The sequence below is a fragment of the Myxine glutinosa genome, chromosome 13 (genome assembly GCF_964187855.1).
Source record: "Myxine glutinosa chromosome 13, kmMyxGlut1.1, whole genome shotgun sequence".
In the NCBI taxonomy this organism is placed as follows: Eukaryota; Metazoa; Chordata; class Myxini; order Myxiniformes; family Myxinidae; genus Myxine; species Myxine glutinosa.
The window spans coordinates 92,644,552-92,664,568 of NC_136273.1; the positions used below are offsets into that span (position 1 = coordinate 92,644,552).

General features: G+C 42.1%; 1 protein-coding gene across 1 annotated transcript in view; it reads right to left on the reverse strand.

Annotated features, from left to right (window-relative positions):
* The window catches only part of LOC137438406 (adhesion G protein-coupled receptor B3-like), a 413,438-nt gene that overhangs the window by 110,582 nt on the left and 282,839 nt on the right, over positions 1–20,017 (reverse strand). Inside the window, 3 exon segments of the mRNA XM_078767712.1 lie at positions 4,802–4,821; positions 6,153–6,268; positions 9,079–9,145. Coding sequence (XP_078623838.1) covers positions 4,802–4,821; positions 6,153–6,268; positions 9,079–9,145 — 203 coding nt within the window.

Here is a 20,017-nt window from a genome sequence, read left to right on the forward strand (position 1 = left end):
ATGGATTCCCCAAGGCTGGTACATCATGTGCATTAAGTTTCGCATCAATCTCGTAAGCTGTTCTGGAGAAGATTTCAAAAGGTTTTCATTTTAAATCCAATAGGTCCGCCAAACCACGTGACCGATACTGTCATCAATTTAATTTTGCCAACCAATTTATCATTCCATGACCTTCAATAATTTTCATACTGATCGGACAAAGCATTCTACGTATCGAACTATGACATCATAATGAAGCCACCGATGACGTCATTGTTAGCAAAACTCATTCCTCATGGGAAGTACTTGACAATTTGCCAAGTTTTAATTTTTCCATGGAGTGGTTGCGGACGTTTGGGTCATTTCCTTTTGAGAGATAGACGTCCAACGTTTTTCCTTTTTTCCAAGATGGCTCCCACACCACGCGCCCTATGACGTCATAATTGTCATTACACAATTTTACATAAGTAATCGCTCTTGTTGTGAAAAGTTTGTGTCAATCGACAAGCGGTTGCGGTTGCAGAGAGAATGAATTGAAAAGTGAATAAACCTAAAAAATGGCCGTGGCAGAAGAATAACACTAAACGTAACAAAAAACAATAGGTTACCAGCCTGGTAAGGCTTCGTACCCTAATAATAATAATAATAATAACTGGCCGAAACCCGTGGAACATCCACGGAAGGGAGGATGTGGTGTATGGATAGAGTGTACCATTATGGATGGCATAGGGGATTTGCTTGTCCGAGTAAGAGTTAGGAAGAAAGATGAGAATGAAGAGTGCGTATATGAACAACGATCGCCGACACCAGCACAAATGCATGCTCTGGATTGTCCACTCAGTGGACGGCTTGCTTTCGCCTTCGCCTGTCCAATCAGCGGACGGCTTGCTTCGCCTTCGCCCAGCAGACGCCAATACGATGGCGTCGTAAGATGGCGTCGTATCGGCAGTTAATCAGATGCTTTTGGGCCCCAACGTCGGCTATTTCAGATTTTTCGGGTATGTCTGTACGTGATAAACAAAGAGCGCAGTTCGTAGATCGTAAATCCATTAGTGCCGTGGGCATCGGGTCACTGGGTGCGGCGTAAAAGGGATAACAAAGTGGAGTCCTTACGCTATTATTATATAGATAATAATAATAATAATAATAATAATACAAGCTCAGTTACAAGGAACTTCATTGCAGGAGGAGGCCATTATACCCATCCAGCATGTGCAATGGTTGCCAATGCAGACTCAGAGCGGACGCTCAAACCATTATGACATTGATGGAATCGACGGGATGTTAACCACCTTAGGAAAGGAGAAGCTCGAGGTTCATCATGCCACCGCACATATTATTTCATTACTTCTGGCACCTAAAGTGGACGGAGGTTATGATTCTACCCCTTTTTGTTTGTTTTTCGGTGAGCAGGATATCTTAAAAACTTATGGACAGATTCAGACAAAACTTGGTGGACAGGTTTGGTGTTTTGTCCTTCTTTCCACCCTTGTTACAGACAATGACGAATTTATTAGATTTTGGTGAAGATCCGGATCCAGATTCGGATACTATAATTTTTTTAAGTGATTCTTCACCATCGAGTGATAGGGCCAAACATGATATATAGCACGACATCTCAAAATGTTGTGGGCGAGTTATAACAAAACTTGGTGGACAGGTTGGTTTGGTGACCTTATTGTGACAAGAACATCAAGTGCCGTTCTAGTTTTGTTCTGCTTTCCAGAAAAAAAAAGGTTTGTTCTTCTTTCCATCTAGAAATTGCATTTGCAAAAAATGGAAAAATTTTGATGCTCTTTGCTTACTTTCAAATGCCACATCTTCAATCCATTCTCTCCCTTTCGGTGTTCCCCGATTCTCAAATGATTATGTCTTATCTTGCAAATCCCTTTCCTAGTCATTTTCAGAGTTCGGATCCATATGGTATGAAGCGCACAACAAAAGTAATAAATAAATAAACAAGAACACGTGATGCAGAGCATCATACTTGCAAAATCCACCCCTCCCTAAAAAAAAACAACTTGTTGTCCATTTCATTAAGATTATAATCGACGATCTTAATCACAGCTCGGGTCAATCGGATCAAAATTGATGATTTTTCAGATGAAAATTGATGGCAGTAGAAGTTTGACCTTGAGTTGACCTTTGACGTTTTGACCCCAAAATAGTTGGTTTCCCAATTCAGTGATGCACTATGCAATTGGTGTTTAATTTTCAGGTTAATGGATGAAAATTGACGATCGTTCAGATGAAAATGGATGATTTTGGAAGTTCGACTTTGAGTTGACCTTTGACCTTTTTACCTCAAAAATAGTTGGTTTCCCTATGTAGTGACGCAATATGCAAATGCTGTTCAATTTTCAAGTCAATTGGATGAAAAATGGCGATTTTAGAAATTCGACCTCAAGATGACCTTTGACCTCAAAATCAATAGGCTTTTTACTTATGACCAACTCTACCATCTGGTGACGTTTCGTGAAGACCAGTTTAAAATTGTGACCTGAAGGCAATTGATAGACAAACAGAGAGACAGACAGAATAATGCACAAGACTAACCAATATACTTGAAAAATCTTAGATTTTGCAAGTAAGAACAAGTAAAAAGAGCAATCAGAGATTGCAAACCCTCGCCAGTATGTATTTTCAGTGGTTGTTTAAGGCGTTTGTGTTAAAACAAATATGGCGGCCGAACCACGTGACTGATGACGTCATCTTTTTTTTTTTCTAAACTAATTTATTCCTAGATTATGCTCAATAAATTTCATCTTGATTGGATGAAGTTTTTTTACTTTTCGAATCATTACGTCATAATAGAGGCACGTATGACATCATCATTAACATATTTTATTCCCCATGGAGAGTTCTTTATAATGAGCCATGTCTCAATTTTTTATATTCAGCGCTTTTGGAGATAGAGAGATGCAAAGTTTTTCGGTTTTCCAAGATGGCGGCCGAACCACGTGACCTATGGCTTCATAATTATCATTAACAAATTCTACAGGTGGAGTTGCACCTATGGTGAAAATTTCCTGTCAATTGGACCAACGGTTGCAGAGAAAATCATATTTATTCTGTGCGGACAAACAGACAGACAGACAAACAGACAAATGAAAAATCACTCATAGAACGACACTTGGCAAAACAGTACAAAGTAGAATGCCGCTCAGCAGAGCATCCTTTTGACCTCAAAAATAATTTGTGGTTGAATTCAGTGACCTGATATGCAAATCGTCTTCAAAATCTGAGAAAATTGACAATTATTGAAATTTGGCCTATGTTGACCTTTTGGCCAATGTTGACCTCAAAAATAGTTGGTGGTTGGGTTAAGTCAGCTGATATGCATATCCTATTCAAATTTCAAGTGAATTGGATGAAAATTGAGGATTTTAGAAATTTAAAAAAAAGTTGTTGACCTTTGGCCTACGTTGACCTTTTGGCTTACGCTGATCTCAAAAATAGTTGGTGGTTGAATTCAGTAAGCCGATATGTAAATCCTATTCAAATTTCAAGTCAATCAAATGAAAATTGAGGATTTTAGAAATTTGAAAAAAGTGGTTGACCTTTGGCCGAAGCTAATCTCAACAAGCGTTACGCCTAGGTCCCCCGTCGGTGAAGTGATGTGAGTTGACAAAGTGGAAGACGCAAGGCGGCCATCTTCGATTTTGACGTGGCGACCCAATTTTCAATAGCGTTCTTCCTTATGCGTAGATACCAGATGAGAAGTTAGTAGTTCGTATATTTTTCAAGATATTCCGCTCACAACGTCCAGACATACATGGCGGCGGCCATCTTGGATTTTGACGTGCCGACCCAATTTTCAAAAGCGTTCTTCCTTATGTGTAGATACACCCACACGCCAGATTAGAAGTTAGTAGTTGAGTTCGTTTATTTTTCAAGATATTTCGCTCACAATGTTCAGACATATATACGGTGGCGGCCATCTTGAATTTTAACGTGGCGACCAAATTTTGAATAGCGTTCTTCCTTATGCCTAGATACACTCACACACCAGATTAGAAGTTGGTAATTTGCTTATTTTTCAAGATATTCCGCTCACAAGGTTCAGACATACATGGCGGCGGCCATCTTGGATTTTGACGTGGCGACCCAATTTTCAATAGGGTTCTTCCTTATGCCTAGATACACCCACACACCAGATTAGAAGTTGGTACTTCGCTTATTTTTCAAGATATTCCGCTCACAAGGTTCAGACATACATGGTGTCAGACATACATGGCGGCGGCCATCTTGGATTTGGAAGTGGGTTGCACCTACACACCAAATTAGAATTTGGTCCTTCGCTTACGCACGCACGCACGTACGCACGCACGCACGTACGCACACACACACACACACGGACGGAGGGGAAAACCATAGTCCCCCTTTCGCTCCGAGGTGCGACGGGGGACAAAAATAGTTGGTGGTTGAATTCAGTTAGCCGATATGTAAATCCTCTTCAAATTTCAAGTCAATGGGATGAAAATTGAGGATTTTAGAAAATAAAAAAAGTGGTTGACCTTTGGCCTATGTTGACCTTTTGACCCCAAAAATATATAGGATTTTATCGAGACCACGAACTCTACCATTTGGTAAAGTTTCGTGAGGATCAGTTTAAAATTGTGACCTGTTGGCAAGTATAAGTGAGCAGACAGACAGACAAACACACACATACACACACACACACGCACACACACACACGCACGCACACAAACCGGAGTGATCAACATACTTGCAAAATTTTTTTTCCCCTTTTTGCCAAATAACAAACGGACTCAAATGCAATACCCTCTCCTCTGGCGAGGGTAAAAAAGACAGAATGAACACGAAAGGCCACATGCACAGCTGCTGAGTTGGAAAGAACAACAAAGTACCATTTACCAAGAATACATTCTTGATAGAAAGCTTTATATGCGAGTATCAATGCTGGCTTCATTTGTGATTCACTCCTTTAACCGCTGGCGCCCCTTCATCAATTCCATCTAAATAATCTTCCGCAATCTCGTACAATGTACACCAGACATTAAATTGACTCTGCGGTGCCCAACATGCACATGCAATATTAGATGCCTTGAGCATCACAAAAAATTGCGTGACCTCATCAGCTTCAAACACTCCAATAGGGGATATACTGTGCATGCAGCTTTTAGACGAGGTTACCTACATGCTGAAAAGTGATGTTCGGAGCGGTCTGTAGGAGACCAAGGTATCATCATTCATCATTTCATATATACAAGATGGAGGCTCGTGGAAGAGCGAACATGAATGACAAAAAAACAAACGGACACATAAGACGAAATAAAGAGAGCGGGAGACAAGATGGGGAGAGAGGGGGAAGCACACAAGTACAACATTTGAGAGCAAGAACATCGGGAGATCTGTGGGAGGGAGAGGGCTTGGGGGGAGGAGGCATGGGAAGAGGGGTGGGGGGTGGGAGAGGTAAAAAAACAAAACAAAACAAAAAACACATAGGACTTCCAGGAAAGAAGTCGGTATTTCAAAAAAGTGGATCTGGGGTGAATTAACAGGGGTAGAAAAGATCAAGGTTTTGGATGGGGGAAGATAAGAGATGGTGGTGAACAGCTGTTTGAAATACATATGCAGTACATGGATGCTGGTCGTGTCATTTCTGGGGGCATGGCTGTGTCACCAATGCAGTGCCCTCTGTAAGTTAGAGGAGAATATTGTAATTTTTTCAGGATGTCGGCGATAGCTCGCCCACTCTTCATGAAGTACACCGTAGGATCTTTAATGTGCATCGACTAATGGTGGCAGATGGGACACCCGGGTTAACGTCCATCCGAGGGATGAATCGCCCTGCCTGACAGTTTACATCTGAGCTGGGATTCAAACCCAGGCCAGACAGTACCGAGGAGAGTGAACAAGGTATCAAAGGCCAGCATACCATTCTGAAACTCTAAATACTCGCTAATAGGTAATACAACAGGACAGCCTCGTGTGCTGGCCATTCCAACGAGTCAGATCGATCACATGACATTGATGTGCTGGGAAAGTCTTCAGAGAATATGGTGGTGAATACCAGGTCAAGATGCATTCTACGAATTTTACTGCAAACTTTCCACCTAATTCCTGGAGAAATGAGACACTTACTGGATGCATGTTCAACACCTTTCAAAATGTTGGCCAAACTGCGGACAAAAGTGACTCAAAATGGCCGTGATGTAAATGAAGTTTGACTTGCTTACCCTGCACGGTGCTTGAGTCTCTTGTCCGGAATTCCTTCCTTTGAAACGAGCTTGTTGAAGACCAAAATTCCAATAATCATATTGACCTGAGGAAGTCGAGAAGTTAATCAATAGTTGATTGTGAACACCAAACACATTTGACAGGCAGTGAAGTGGAACTATGGCGACCACATATATATATATATATATATATATACAGTATATATATACAGTATATATATATATATATATATATATATATATATATATATATATATATATATATATATATATATATATATATATATACATACATACATACATATATATATATATACAGTATATATATATATATATATATATATATATATATATATATGTATATCTATATATAAAGGAGGAGTGTCTGTGTGTGTGTGTGTGTGTGTGTGTGTGTGTGTGTCTGTGTGTGTGTCCACTTATAACTCAAGAACTACACATCGGAGAAAAGTTTTAGACACAGATTCGGAATCAGCATAAAATCCCGGTGGTTTTACGCTACGTTTTATTTTAATATCAATGGTTTAAAAAAACCGCGCCAGCTGCAATTCCATGGTGTAGTTTGTGGCGGCGCTAGAACGTTCGGGGTGTATTGCAATGGTTTGTCGGGTTTGGCTGTGGCTCCAGAATAGCTCCCATTTCCTTATGTTCTTCCACTTTTATTTTGATTCTTCTGTTACAACGCCTTCCTTATCTACCTTATATCCCCCCGACGAGGCCTCTACATAATTTCATGCGGCAGAATTTCGTGCATTTTGAGTGAAAGAAGTGAGACGAAGTGTAGGAGGAAGAAGAGGCGCGGTCACTGTGGAGGCCTCGATCGTGAGTGGAAATGGCGGGAATTGCGTTTGTATCGCAAAGTAAAGGATCTGCATTCATTTCTGAACTTGCATTCGTGGATTGTTATACATCTGCATTTTTTTTTTCATAAAAAAACTTTATGTTGAACTTGAAGGCTCCAAGCACGGACTATATATATAGCCCTCATTGAGGTTAAAATAAAAGTAAAAAGCCTGCTATCGCTTGCCAAGCTAGCCGTTCCGCCCTCCCCTCCCCCTCCACTCCCCCCTCCCCCTCCCCTACCCTCCCCCTCCCCCCTTCCCTCCCCCTCCCCCCCCTCTCCTCCCCCCCCCTCCCCCTCCCCTCCCATCTCCCCCTTCCCTCCTCTCCCTCCCCCCCTCCCCCCTCACCTACCCTCCCCCCCACCACTCCCCCGCCCCTCCCCCCCTCCCCCCTCTCCTCCTCCCTCCTCTTCTCCCCTCTCCTCTCCTCCTCCCCCTCCCTCCTCTTCTCCGCTCTCCTCCTCCCCCTCCCTCCTCTTCTCCCCTCCCCCCCTCTTCTCCCCTCCCCCCCTCTTCTCCCCGCCCCTCCCCTTCCTTCCCCCGCCCGGCAATGCCGGGTACTTCCCATGGCCAGCTGTACGTGGGCTGCTCGAGGGTTGGAAAACCAAGCAATCTTTATGTCTTGGCACCAAGTAAGAAAACCAGAAATGTTGGAAAACCAAGAGGTTTTGAGAAATTGAAAATTGACAAAACGTCATGTAGGAAATGTACTGTGATATTGCTCTAAAATATACATGTTCTTTTCATCATATATTTGTATTATTCTTATTCAACCCGGGCGAAGCCGGGTACCTCAGCTAGTATATATATACAGCTAGTATAAGTCTCTTGCAAGGCCTATTGGGAATATATGTATATATATACACACATAATGATATTACACATCTCGTTTTTCATTTCTGTTCCTCACAATTCCATCTCTATCACACTCACTCACACACACACGCACGCACGCACGCACGCACACACACACACACACACCTTGTTTTTTAAAAATTTTGTTTCTCACAATCGATCTCTTATGATTTTCAATTCATATTTCTCTTTTTCAATTCTTATTTTTAAATGTATTTAATTAATTGTACAGTATCGGTTGTTCCTAAATTTAAATATAAATAATTTAAAGGATTGCTGTAAATGATGTTTATTTCACAACATCCCATATTCAACTTTATTTAAATTGTAAACATCAAACATAGTTTCTCCACCTAAAGCAAGAACTTTAACCCGTAAGCAACTGACTAGTTTCCCGACTGCATGGATCATCAGCTGGGCACCGTTCTCCTCGAGGTTTCGATCCTTTCAGCCCAGGACCTCTCCAAACGGCGGATCCACAACCTTGATCAAGGATCCACATCAATTGATGGTAACATCAGTAGATCCACAAACTCAGTTGTGTCCAGGCAGTCAGTCAACCCATCAATGCAACATCACTTATTCCAACTTTACTCGCAATAGGATTTAATGTATTATCATATATTTATAACTTCTTTCTTTACTTTTTTGAGCCTGGTGTTGGGCTAGCGGCTAGGGTGCCAGCTTAGGATCCTAGGATCCTGGGTTCGACTCCCGGTCGATCGCTGAATTAACGCCAGGGGGGTTGACTCAGCCTGTCATCCTTCCGAGGTCGGCAAATTGAGCACCAGTTCACTGGTAATTCCCTGCTTGTTGTAAAAGGCGACAAACAGGGTTGGCGGCAGGAAGGGCATCCGGCCGTAAAACATTGCTTCAAAAAAAAGGGGTCCAACAAAAACAACAACAACCACGGTGACCGAAAAAGGCCAACCCCTGCTTTGCGGGGAAAAATGGCCTCTAAAGGTGGTTTTTTTTATTTATAACTTTCTTTACACACTCGATAATATGATAATATCATTAAATCATGCACATCTTACCTTAAATACACCATATCTACCAACCAGCACGACCACACCACCTACCTCTCGATCAAACTGTACTTCGAATGTTCAAACTGTCACAACTACACACACAGACAAAAGGCTCTTTTATAGTATAGATGTACATATAAAATATTTTACCAAGACAACCATGGCAGCTGGGCCCACAAAAGCGTAGAGAAGTCCTCCCTCCAAAGACAGCCAACAACTTTGTGCAAAAAACAAAACAGGTCGTGTTAAAATCTCCAGAATGACGAACACATCACATATTAATAGTGTAAAATATTCTTGTAAAATTTTTAATAGAAGAAAGGTTTTACCGCTCGTCTCTCACGCTGCATCACGTCGACAACGTTTTCCAGGAACACTTGATCGTTTTACCTTCCATACAGGGCGTTTATTATAATGTCTTTGTGCAACTTTAAATTTTAATAACCTTGGATGTACAGCTGATAGAGCCAAACTGGAATCGGCAAATTAAAGCAACTCACAAGGTTTTCTTTACACAATACAGTTAGAATTCCAGGCTTCAACACGACCGCCATGTTTTGTACTACATCGTTCAATCCAATATTCCAACTCATAAACATTCTCCAGTTGCTGCTGAGTGATTTCATGAATTGTATTTGGATCGTAGCCATAAATTATTCCAAAGAACAAGGTTTTGATGAATAAACAACTTTTAACATGGATCCCTAAAAATTAGTCCCAGGGGGATTGGTCAGGTGAACGAGGTCCACGTCTACTGATCCACTTGTCTTTGGAAACGTCGTTCAATAAACGTCCAACATTCGAAGCATAGCGGAAGGGACCCTCTTCCTGCTGGAAGAAGGTGAAATCTGAAACATCGTAGTTCAGAAATAAAGAAATTCTCCAACATTACAAAGTAACATTCATCACTGATTGACGCTTCTTCACGATAAGGACGGATTATGCAAGACTTCCTGTGACCGCACCTGGCATTGGTTTTTCATGAGTCTCTTTCATGTTCCCAGAATTCCTGAGGTTTTTCTGTCCCTCCAAGTGTGATAATTGTGCTGATTGACTTTACCTCTGATATGTAATGGTGCCTCATCAGAAAATGTAAACTCTTCAAAAAAACAGGGAATTGTGGGTTTTAAATTTCAACTGTCGACAGAAATCGAACCTTTCATGGTATTCCTCTTCCTGCAACAGGTGAGACACCTGAATCTTGTATGTGTTTATGGAATTTTATTTTGGAATTCTGTACCCTGTTGATTTGTGAGATGTTTAGTTCACCGGATGCACGTTTCACTGCCCTCTGTAAGGGCTCACTCTTCACCCTGTATAACATGAACTCCAATACATTTCTTTCGCGGACACCTTTCAAATGCTTCCTGGATGAAGGCCAGAGTCTCCTCGCTGATTTGAGGCCTCACAGATCGTGGTTTGTCATTCGCTGACCCAGTTTCTTTAAACATCCAATTGTTAATGGAGTTCCCATGTGGTGCATCTTTCCTGCAATGAGCAGAGACTATTCTTCTCAAGGCTGTTATGAACTTCTGTCCTGCTATACATAACGCACAGATAACCTTCTCTTATAGTCACCATTTTCAATCAGTTTCAACATCTGAAATGAAATAAAAAATTTTTTTTACCAAAACCGTAACAAAACTTTATGAATTATGCTTTAAATTTCCGTTTAAAGTTTGTTTCTATCAGGTGCACATCCAAAGTTACACAGTTTAAATTTGCACATAAACTGTATATACACCCTGTATAAAATGAACTGTGATAAACCTCAAACCTCCACCACACCGGTTGGCGTACCTCCATCAACTACATAAACTACTTTAAACTCAATGCTAAATCCTTCTAAACTGCACTAAATATAATTTATGTGCTTTAGTTTGTGCAAAGTTCATATTTTATTGGCAACTAAAGTTAGGTGCAACTAGACTGAGCAATTAACAATTCCAGCCCTTGCTGTGGTATATAGATTATAGTAGATCTGAGGACGAACGATCTTTATTAAAGTTGATCTGTATGCACATTTACACACTCACATTCATTCTAACACACGCACACCGAATACAATAACCTCTCCTTTACTCTACATTCAGGTAGAGAATGAGAGAAGGAATGTTAGCTCTTGATATTCCACTTCCTTTGTAATAGGGCAATTAGGCTACGTTTGTCGGGTCGCTGGATTAGTGAAACTAGTTTTAGCAATGGTGTAATTTGGGTAGTTCACGAGTACACAATGAGTAAAAAAGTTTAACTATGTATATGGGCTAATACCCTGATTAAAGGGTTAAATATACCTGGGGGCCATATCATACTAAAATACGCAATTTGGTGTCTGTCTGTCTGTCTGACTATTTTTGACCGTGATACATTCAGTTGTTACTTATCCAATCTCAACCAAACTTGACAAGAGGACTAAGGGTTACACGATGAAGGTTGTAGCACATTAATTTCCTCCCACATCCTCCCTAAGGGGGGTTTCTTCTCCAAGGGGGTTTTCCCCACCGATGGGGTTGCGTTTTGAGGTGTATATCCATGTTAAGATAGCTTTATCGTGGCGTTTTTCCAAGGACGCTTCTAATAACAAAATTTATGATAATAGCATAATATTAATGTTATTACAAAACAATATTAATACTAACAATATCCCACCTTCCCAAGGGATATTCCTCCTTGAACAAACGCCGTGTTAACGTGTATAAACAGCTCATTGTGACATTTTCGTGGGAGCACCGTCTTTCACCCCGACCAGATTTCACCCCTACCAGAACCCTAACAACTCGATTTCACCGGGGCCCCTAGCAGAAGTAAAAATATTACAAACCACAAACACCTATGATTACCTTTTTAAACAGTCGCTAATGCTATTTAATACTAAACTGAAATAAATTTGGAGGAATCCGGACATCAGTCAATGCTTATCATGTCGACAAACGCACCTGATCAAAGCTCTACTGTAGTCTATATACCGCACGAGGGTTAATAACACGACCCTTCCTGCCGCTAACGTGGAGTTCTTCCAAGGAGTTTTTGTGGCGTTTTTCCAAAGCCACTTCTCATTACAAAAGTAATAACACCTATTATAATAGCATAATATTAATAATATTATGAAACAATAGTCCCACTCCCTAAGGGGTTTTGTGATGTGCGATATTGTCCCCCCCCCCCCCCCCAAACCCACCCTCGTCTCCACCTCCCCCAAATAATTTTTTTATCGGGAATTTAGAATAGTGAGGCACTGTCTGATATTTTCAAACACCTGATCTAACATCAGCAATAGTAATAATAATTGGCAATAATGATAAGGATAATAACATAACTCCTCCTGTCGCTCCCAAAGTGAGCAGGTGTACTAGTCCCTTAAATAAACGAGAAGGGCACTCGGTAGAGAGCATACCGCCGCCAGGCTGAACAGTTTACGATTTGTATCCCACCGATAGGCTGGATCTGGATTCGGACCTGAACCAAAATCGAATAATTTTGTCCTCGTCACATACCTAACCTCTACACATTTCGTCCGAATTAATCCACAACTTTTTGAGATATCCTGTTTACAGACAAACAACAGATAGGGATGAAAACATAACCTCCATGCACCGTCGTTGTAAAAGTGTGAGGATGACGTGCAACACGTGGGCATCGTTTAATGTTATGATATTAATACAGTAATGAGAATGTAGTTTAACCCGACTAAGCTGAATTTTCTTCTTGGAGTGGCTGCTAATGAGACCCTGAGAGACTAAGCAGTCATGATTTTGTAAGTACTGAGGCGATTTTGATGGTACAGGGACATCATCTGCCGTATAGATGGTCCCTGTGTACAACCCAAAGGTAAGAGTCCTGATACCTTTGGGCCGTCCAGCCTGGGTTTGATTCTCGACAAGAATATAAACTGTCTGATTGGTAATTCGCTGGCAGTGACTGTGACAAAAAAAACAAAAAAAAACACACACACACACACACACACACACACACACACACACACACACACACACACACACACACACACACACACACACACACACACACACACACACACACACACACACACATCTTCTGTCCCTTTGGACGTCCATCCTAGGGTCGACATCTCAAAGTGCGTCATCCCTCGGATGGACATTAAGCTGGGTGTCCATCTGGCAGCATTATTTGGCAGATATAAACAAATTACCAATTCTTGCCGAAATCAGGGCCAGCCGGTTCAAGGAAAGACGGGCCAAAAACATTCCCCGACCGAATACACAAGATGGGGACAACATGTTTGTGGACATTACGTACTGAAATACCAAATGTTATCGTTTGAAAATCGTAGGCTGTGTTCTGGTACCCCGGCTAAAGTCAAAATCCACACCAACACTGATTACTTTTTTAACAATAACTTTACCAGCTGATCTTAATGGGAAAAGAAAACAGACTAAGATCTGATTGATGGATGAAATCAACAGGACGTTGATCTGAGGTACGCTAACTACCGTGTAAAACGAGGAGAAGCTGATGTTTCAGGCGTTAACCCTTTATTGGAGCAAAATAGTGACCACAAGACCTTGAATGGACCCTCTAGTTTGCTCTGATGAGGAGTTAATGCCTGAAACTTCAATTTATTGGTGCCCACACCGGTTGGCGTACCTCCATCAACTACCTGTTGATTTCATCTCTGATGAGATAATGCCTGAAATGTCAATTTTTCGGTGCCTACACAGGTTGGCGTACCTCCATCAACTACCTGTTGATTTCATCCATTTTCTCCAACTGCCCACCGACGCAAATCGACACCGGCCTTCATCTCCAAGACTAGTTGTTCGTTCTCACAGAGTTGAAAGACAACACCAATCTTGAGCCCATCAATACTGGAAAGTAGAATGAAAACGCTGATGTTTTCTATCCATTCTGAGCTGGTTAACGATTCCTTTGACAGAAGTGTGAAAACAACAGAAACTCAGTGATATTTCAGGGTCATACATAGAGGTCGGATGTTTTTGGCAATATTTTTTGGAATGCCTGCAGTCGAGCCAAAGTCTGTCTAATTGGATGGCTTTGAGGAATAAATGGTGTGAAGTAGGCCAATTAGTGAATATTCAGGGAAGACACAGATCCTTAATGCCAATGATAAACAGGAGCAACAGGTCCATGGGCATTTTTAATTGAACCTGCCAGTTCGAGATGGTTCCATTTTGCGTGGTATGGATTGAGTCGGTTAGCGGTTAGGGTGCCGGCTTGGGATCCTAGGATCCTGGGTTCAAATCCCGGTCGATCACTGAATTAACGCCAGGTGGGTTGACTCAGCCTGTTATCCTTCCGAGGTCGGCAAATTGAGGACCAGCTCACTGGTAATGCCCTGTGTGTCGCAAAAGGTGACTAACAGGGTTGGTGGCAGGAAGGGCATCCGGTCATAAATCATTGCTTCAAAAAGGGGACCACGTTGCCCGAAAAAGGCCAATCCCTGCTCTGCGGGGAAAATGGCCTCTAAAGGTGGTTGTTTGTTTGTTTGATTGAGTCGGTTGTGAGAGAAGTTCAAACATAATTGACAGGTGAGCAACCGAGACGATACGAAGTTATTCTGGCTAAGAGATGCTGAGTTATGTCTTCCGAAAGGTTTTGGAAGTACTTGGGATAACCCGCCTTGTTTACCATGAGGCCTAATGCCGATGATGGTTTCGCATAGCATGGATCTCTGTTGAGGATCACCTCGGTCTGAAGCATGTGCCTGGCAGTTCATCAACGCATTGAAAGCAGAGAATGATGCGTTGCTTGAGAAACATTTGAAACACTCCGCCGATTATCCAATCGGGCAGACGGCAAGCGTTTCGATGGCTTCTCGCCTACTTCCACAAGGTTGGACGAAGGTTAAAATCACCAGGGAGTAATTTAACAGCTTAAGGAATAGCGCATACATTTCTATAGTATGCCATCGGTACTCCTCAAGAGGATAATAGCCTAAATCCCTTTGCAATGGAGGAATAGGATTGTTAAGCCTTTGCAGATACTTCCCAACTTGTTACAGATAATGTCTGTGGGTGATGGCAAATTCCCTTAAGGAAATAAGATAATATTGTATATATATTGCCAGAAATATGAAACTGTTTATTGGGTTTATAAAACATTCCACCATTGCCTGAGGATCCCTCCTACACTTCAGGTCACTTCATTTGGACATGTTAAGGAAAATGTGATGTCCTGCAGGCAGTAATAATTTATTATTTTCATTTACCCGATCAGTGTGTTCATTATTTATTTGTACATTTATTTAACTAGTACCCGCTCACTATGGGGGCGGCAAGAAGGGTCATTCCTCTTTAGGGTATATAGATTACAGTCGATCTATGGTCGGATCTCAAGAACATTGGGTGTGTGTTCATTTACCAAGTTTCTTGTGTGGAGATCGCCAAGTGGTTTAAGCATTTGAGCAAGCACTCCATTCAAAACCGTTGAGAAATGGCTGGCTTGGCAAGCACAAGCTAACTGCTTGGTAAATAAATGAGCACACCCCGGTCTTTCTCCCTTCCAGTTTCGTGCTAAACAGCAGGAGCGAGTTTCAAAAGTTCGCTATGAAAAATGCCACGGTAGAGGCAGAAAGGGCCATGTAATTAACCCAACATTTGTGGGTTATTAGAGTACCGTAGATCTTCGCTCTGTTCTGTAAATAAACCTTACTTCAAGGATGTCGGGATTCCTCCAAATTTCTTCATTTAGTGTTATAAAGAGCATTAGCGACTGTTTAAAAAGCTAAGCATACGTGTTTGTGGTTTATAATATTTTACTTCCTATTGCTCCCACGGAAACGCCATTATAACTATAAGCTATTTATACACGTTATCACTGCAGGAAAAACGTCTTGGGGAAGTGGGACATTATTAGTATTAATATTGTTTTGTAATAACATTAATATGCGATTATCATTAATTTTGTTATTAAAAGCGTCTTTTGAAAAACGCCACGATAAATCTTCTTCTTTGGAAAAACGTCACGATAAAGCTAATTTAACATTGATATACACCTCAACACACAACCTCATTGATGGAAATGGCGGGGAAAACCCACTCGGGGGAGAAAACCCCCTTGGGAAGCGGGGAAAATGAATGCGCTAAAACTTTCGTTATGTAACCCTTCGTCATCCTGTCAAGTTTGGTTGAGATTGGATAAGTAACGATGGAATGTACTGGCGTCAAAAATTAATCAGACAGACAGACAGACACGAAATGGCATATTTTAGTATGATTATCACTTTGTTTTTGGTTTATTCATTCATCATCTGCACTGACCACATCACCCAGGTGCAACCTGTAGCACCTTTCAGGTGTTTAGTCTGGGCTCCATTTTTGATAGGACAGGTTCAGGTTACAAACTGTCACTTTGGGGATTGCAGGCCTGCCACTGGATCCAGAGGCTAAGGCAGAGAGTACCATCAACGAATCACAATGAAATTAAGCGGGTGTTTTTCTTTATCTTTTATGAAGAGGAATTAAAGGATGGGAGTAGGGAAAACACGGGAAGGTGTGCAAATGTGGCCGAGTAAATCAACAAAATGGCAGGAAATGCCCAGGATCTTGGCTCATTGAGAACATCCCCGCCTGGAACCGAAGTTGAACAAAAACACTGAAGTTGAACAACCCCAAACTGAGTAGGAGCTTTAGTGGTAAATATTATGACGAGGTGGAAGTTGAGAAATGATCCCAGTTGAAGTTGAACATGGTCATGCACTCTCGAGAACTAGTCAAGATAAATAGCGACAACATCCAAACTGCATTTCGGAAGTAGGAACCTATGGTATTGAGGACATGCACGCTTCCGTCTTCCTACCTGTATTGATCTATCCTTGCAACATCTATAAACTATTTATCCGAGACATCTTTGAAAACAAATCACTGTTCTTACTCCCACTCTCTCCCTGTCAAAACTTTTAGCTGCGTCAATCACTTCATGAGCAAAAGGGTGTTGTCTCGTCTGAGTTACAGCTCTCTCTCTTTCTATGTTACTTCCACCACCGAAGATGGACGGAGGTTATGTTTTCATCCCTGTCTGTTTGTCTGTCTGTCTGTGAGCAGGATATAGCAAAAAGTTATGGACGGATTCGAACAGTGGGCCACAAAATGTAACCTGTTCAGCCTGCCAGAGGTATGTGCTCTACCTATGTGCCATGTGTCTATGTGCCATGTGTCTATGTGCCATGTGTCTATGCGCCATGTGTCTATGTGCCATGTGTCTATGCGCCATGTGTCTATGTGCCATGTGTCTATGTGCCATTGTGCCATGCTAGTCTTCAAGCTATAACACAGTCGCCAACCACCACTTAAAATTAATGTACTTCCAACTTCCTTGTCAATCCTCTTGATTATCTTAATTACCCATAATACCCCACCCACACTGCAAAATCCGGAGGTAAATTACCGAAATATACCTGACCGCTACCTCCACCAATTCGGAGCTTTCACACTAGGTTTTTCTTTTCACAATACATTTCACACTTAAAGGGCAGATACCCCGGGGTATTTTAACCCAGCTCAGAATCAGGGTTATCTCGAAGGTAACACTACTCTGGAGTATTATAAGATATAGTGTGAAAGGAGCGGCGTTCGTTTACTTATTTTTCAGGGTAAAGGTATATGTATGTAATAGTGTGTGGTCAAAGGTCAAAAGTATTGTTTACCTGCGCTAGGTCAAGAACATTTTCCTAAACATTTTAAAAGTGAAATAACATTTTTCCCGCTGTTAATATTCACTGGGGTAAGCATTGTGTAGTGTGAAAGGGGTATATGATATATTCACATGGTCTTGTCTTCTCCAATTTATACAGCACTGTCTCACGTTTCATCATTAATAAGTAAGTTCTGCTAGCTGTGGACCTAGTCCAGTAGTTGTTATACAGTAAAGCCTTGTGGGTAAGGTAAAACTCACTCATACTTACCTTAGCACTTAGCATATACTCACGTGAAACTTTACATACACGACCCAAACCTCATTTGCCCCAGCGATGGGTTTTTTGTTTTTTTTGTATACAGAATCGAGGCCCGTGAAAGAGCTAACATTTATCACACAAACAAATCAAACAGACAAACAAACAAAGTATATAAAAAGGGAAGTGGTAGACAAGATGGGGAGAGAAGGGGAAGCACATAAACACAACATTTGAGAGCAGGGACATCGGGAATGTGTGGGAGGGAGATGGCTTGGGGGGAGGAGGCGTGGGAAGAGGGGGGGGGGGGCGGAGGGAGAAGTATAAACACAGTACACCAAGGACTTCCAGGAAAGAAGTTGGTATTTCAAAAAAGTGGATTTGGGGTGAAATTAGCGGGGGTAGAAAAGATCAAGGTTTTGGATGGGGGAAGATAAGAGATGGTGGTGAACAGCTGTTTTAATGACCTGGAGGGAGGAGTGGGATTGAAGAGAGTGAGGGAGTTTGTTCCAGAGGCGGGAGAAAAGAGGAATGAAGGAGTGTAGGTGAGCAGAGAGTCTTGATTTTGGCAGTTTAACCATAAGAGGGTTGCAGACAGATCTTGTGCGGCCTGTAGGAATATTTGGGGGACAGAGCCCAGAGAGAGCTGGAGGAGCAAGGCCGGAGAGGAGTCGGTAGAAGACAGAAAGACCACCAACCTGCCTGCGGTGAGTAAGTGAAAGGCCCTCGGAGGTAGCTTCATCGCGGCCGATTCCAATGATTGTGAACGCTTTGGTTTCAACAGCGTGAAGACGAGCTAGGTGTGAGGCAGGAGCACCAGCCCAGAGGGGAGAGCAGTATTCCATTGAGCTGTGGATGAAACCCTTGTATGTGGTGAGGAGCTCAGGTGTGCCAAGGAAGGACTTCGCACGACGGAGGATGCCCAGTCGGCAACTGGCTTTGGAGGCCAGATTTTAAATGTGGTTTTCCCAGGAAAGATCGTAGCAGATAGTGAGACCCAAAAGCTTGAGTGACAGAACTTCTTGGAGAGGATTTTTCAGAAAGTGGATGGGAGGGTTGTCCAGTCGGTCCTTTTGGAGAGACATCGTAAGAGTGTGAGATTTGTCAGGATTGAAAGACATGTTCCACTTGTTTGACCAGTTTTTGATTTTGTCCAGGTCTGCAGAGAGTGAGGAGGCTGCAGACTGCCGATCTGAGGGATGAGGAATGGAGCAGCAGAGAGTGGAGTCATCAGCAAAGAGATAGAGAGGATTTTCAAGAGAGTCGGAGAGATCATTGATGAAGACCAGAAAAAGCACAGGGCCCAGAACACTACCTTGGGGAACTCCAGCCTGAACAGGAAGGGGCGATGAGAGAAACCCATTCAGGGCCACACGTTGACTACGACTAGAGAGGAGGTCCGCCAGCCATGCGTGGAGATTTCCATGGATACCAAAGGAAGAGAGTTTGGTGAGCAGAGCTGGGTGCCAGACTATATGGTGAAGCAATAAGTTTTTCCGCTAATTTTGCTCAAACAACCTTACGAGCTTTGTTTTATGTAAATACTAGCAGGAGTACCCGGCGTTGCCGGGGGAAGAGGGGGGATGGTGGGGTGAGCAGGAGAGCGAGGGGTGAGGAAGGGAGTGGGGGGAGCGGAAGGGGGTTCATCACCTTTTCGTTGAATATATGCTGGTGGGTGAATGGGGTGAATGTGCCGTCCATCACGTTTCTGAGTTTCGTGTGATGCCGATCAGGAAGAAGAAGAAGCCGTACAACCAACTTCGTACACTTCCGGAATTGTTTGATTGATTTGTATTCAAATGTCTGGTGTTTGTTTAGTATTTATTTATGCGAATGTGTACTTGTATATAACTGTCATTAATTTAAAAAGGCTTAGGCACTATTGAGCGATTTTTTTAAAACTCCAAAACAATGATTTTTTTTTTTCTCCAAAAAAAATATTTCCACCGAAAACACTCCCAGAAACTCACTGATGAACCTCTAAATTTTACCACTTTTAGAGTCTAAAAGTTTGACGAAGATCCGTTCAGCCATCTCTGAGAAAAATGACGAAACACAGACAGACAGACACACACATACAGACAGACCAACAGCTCTCTTATATTGTGAATATGAAAGTAAAAACTGTCTCATCAAAGCAGTTCCTAGGATTTGCTGGCATGCTTAGGCGATTCTGTTGGACCAGCGAACTGCCAATAGCGA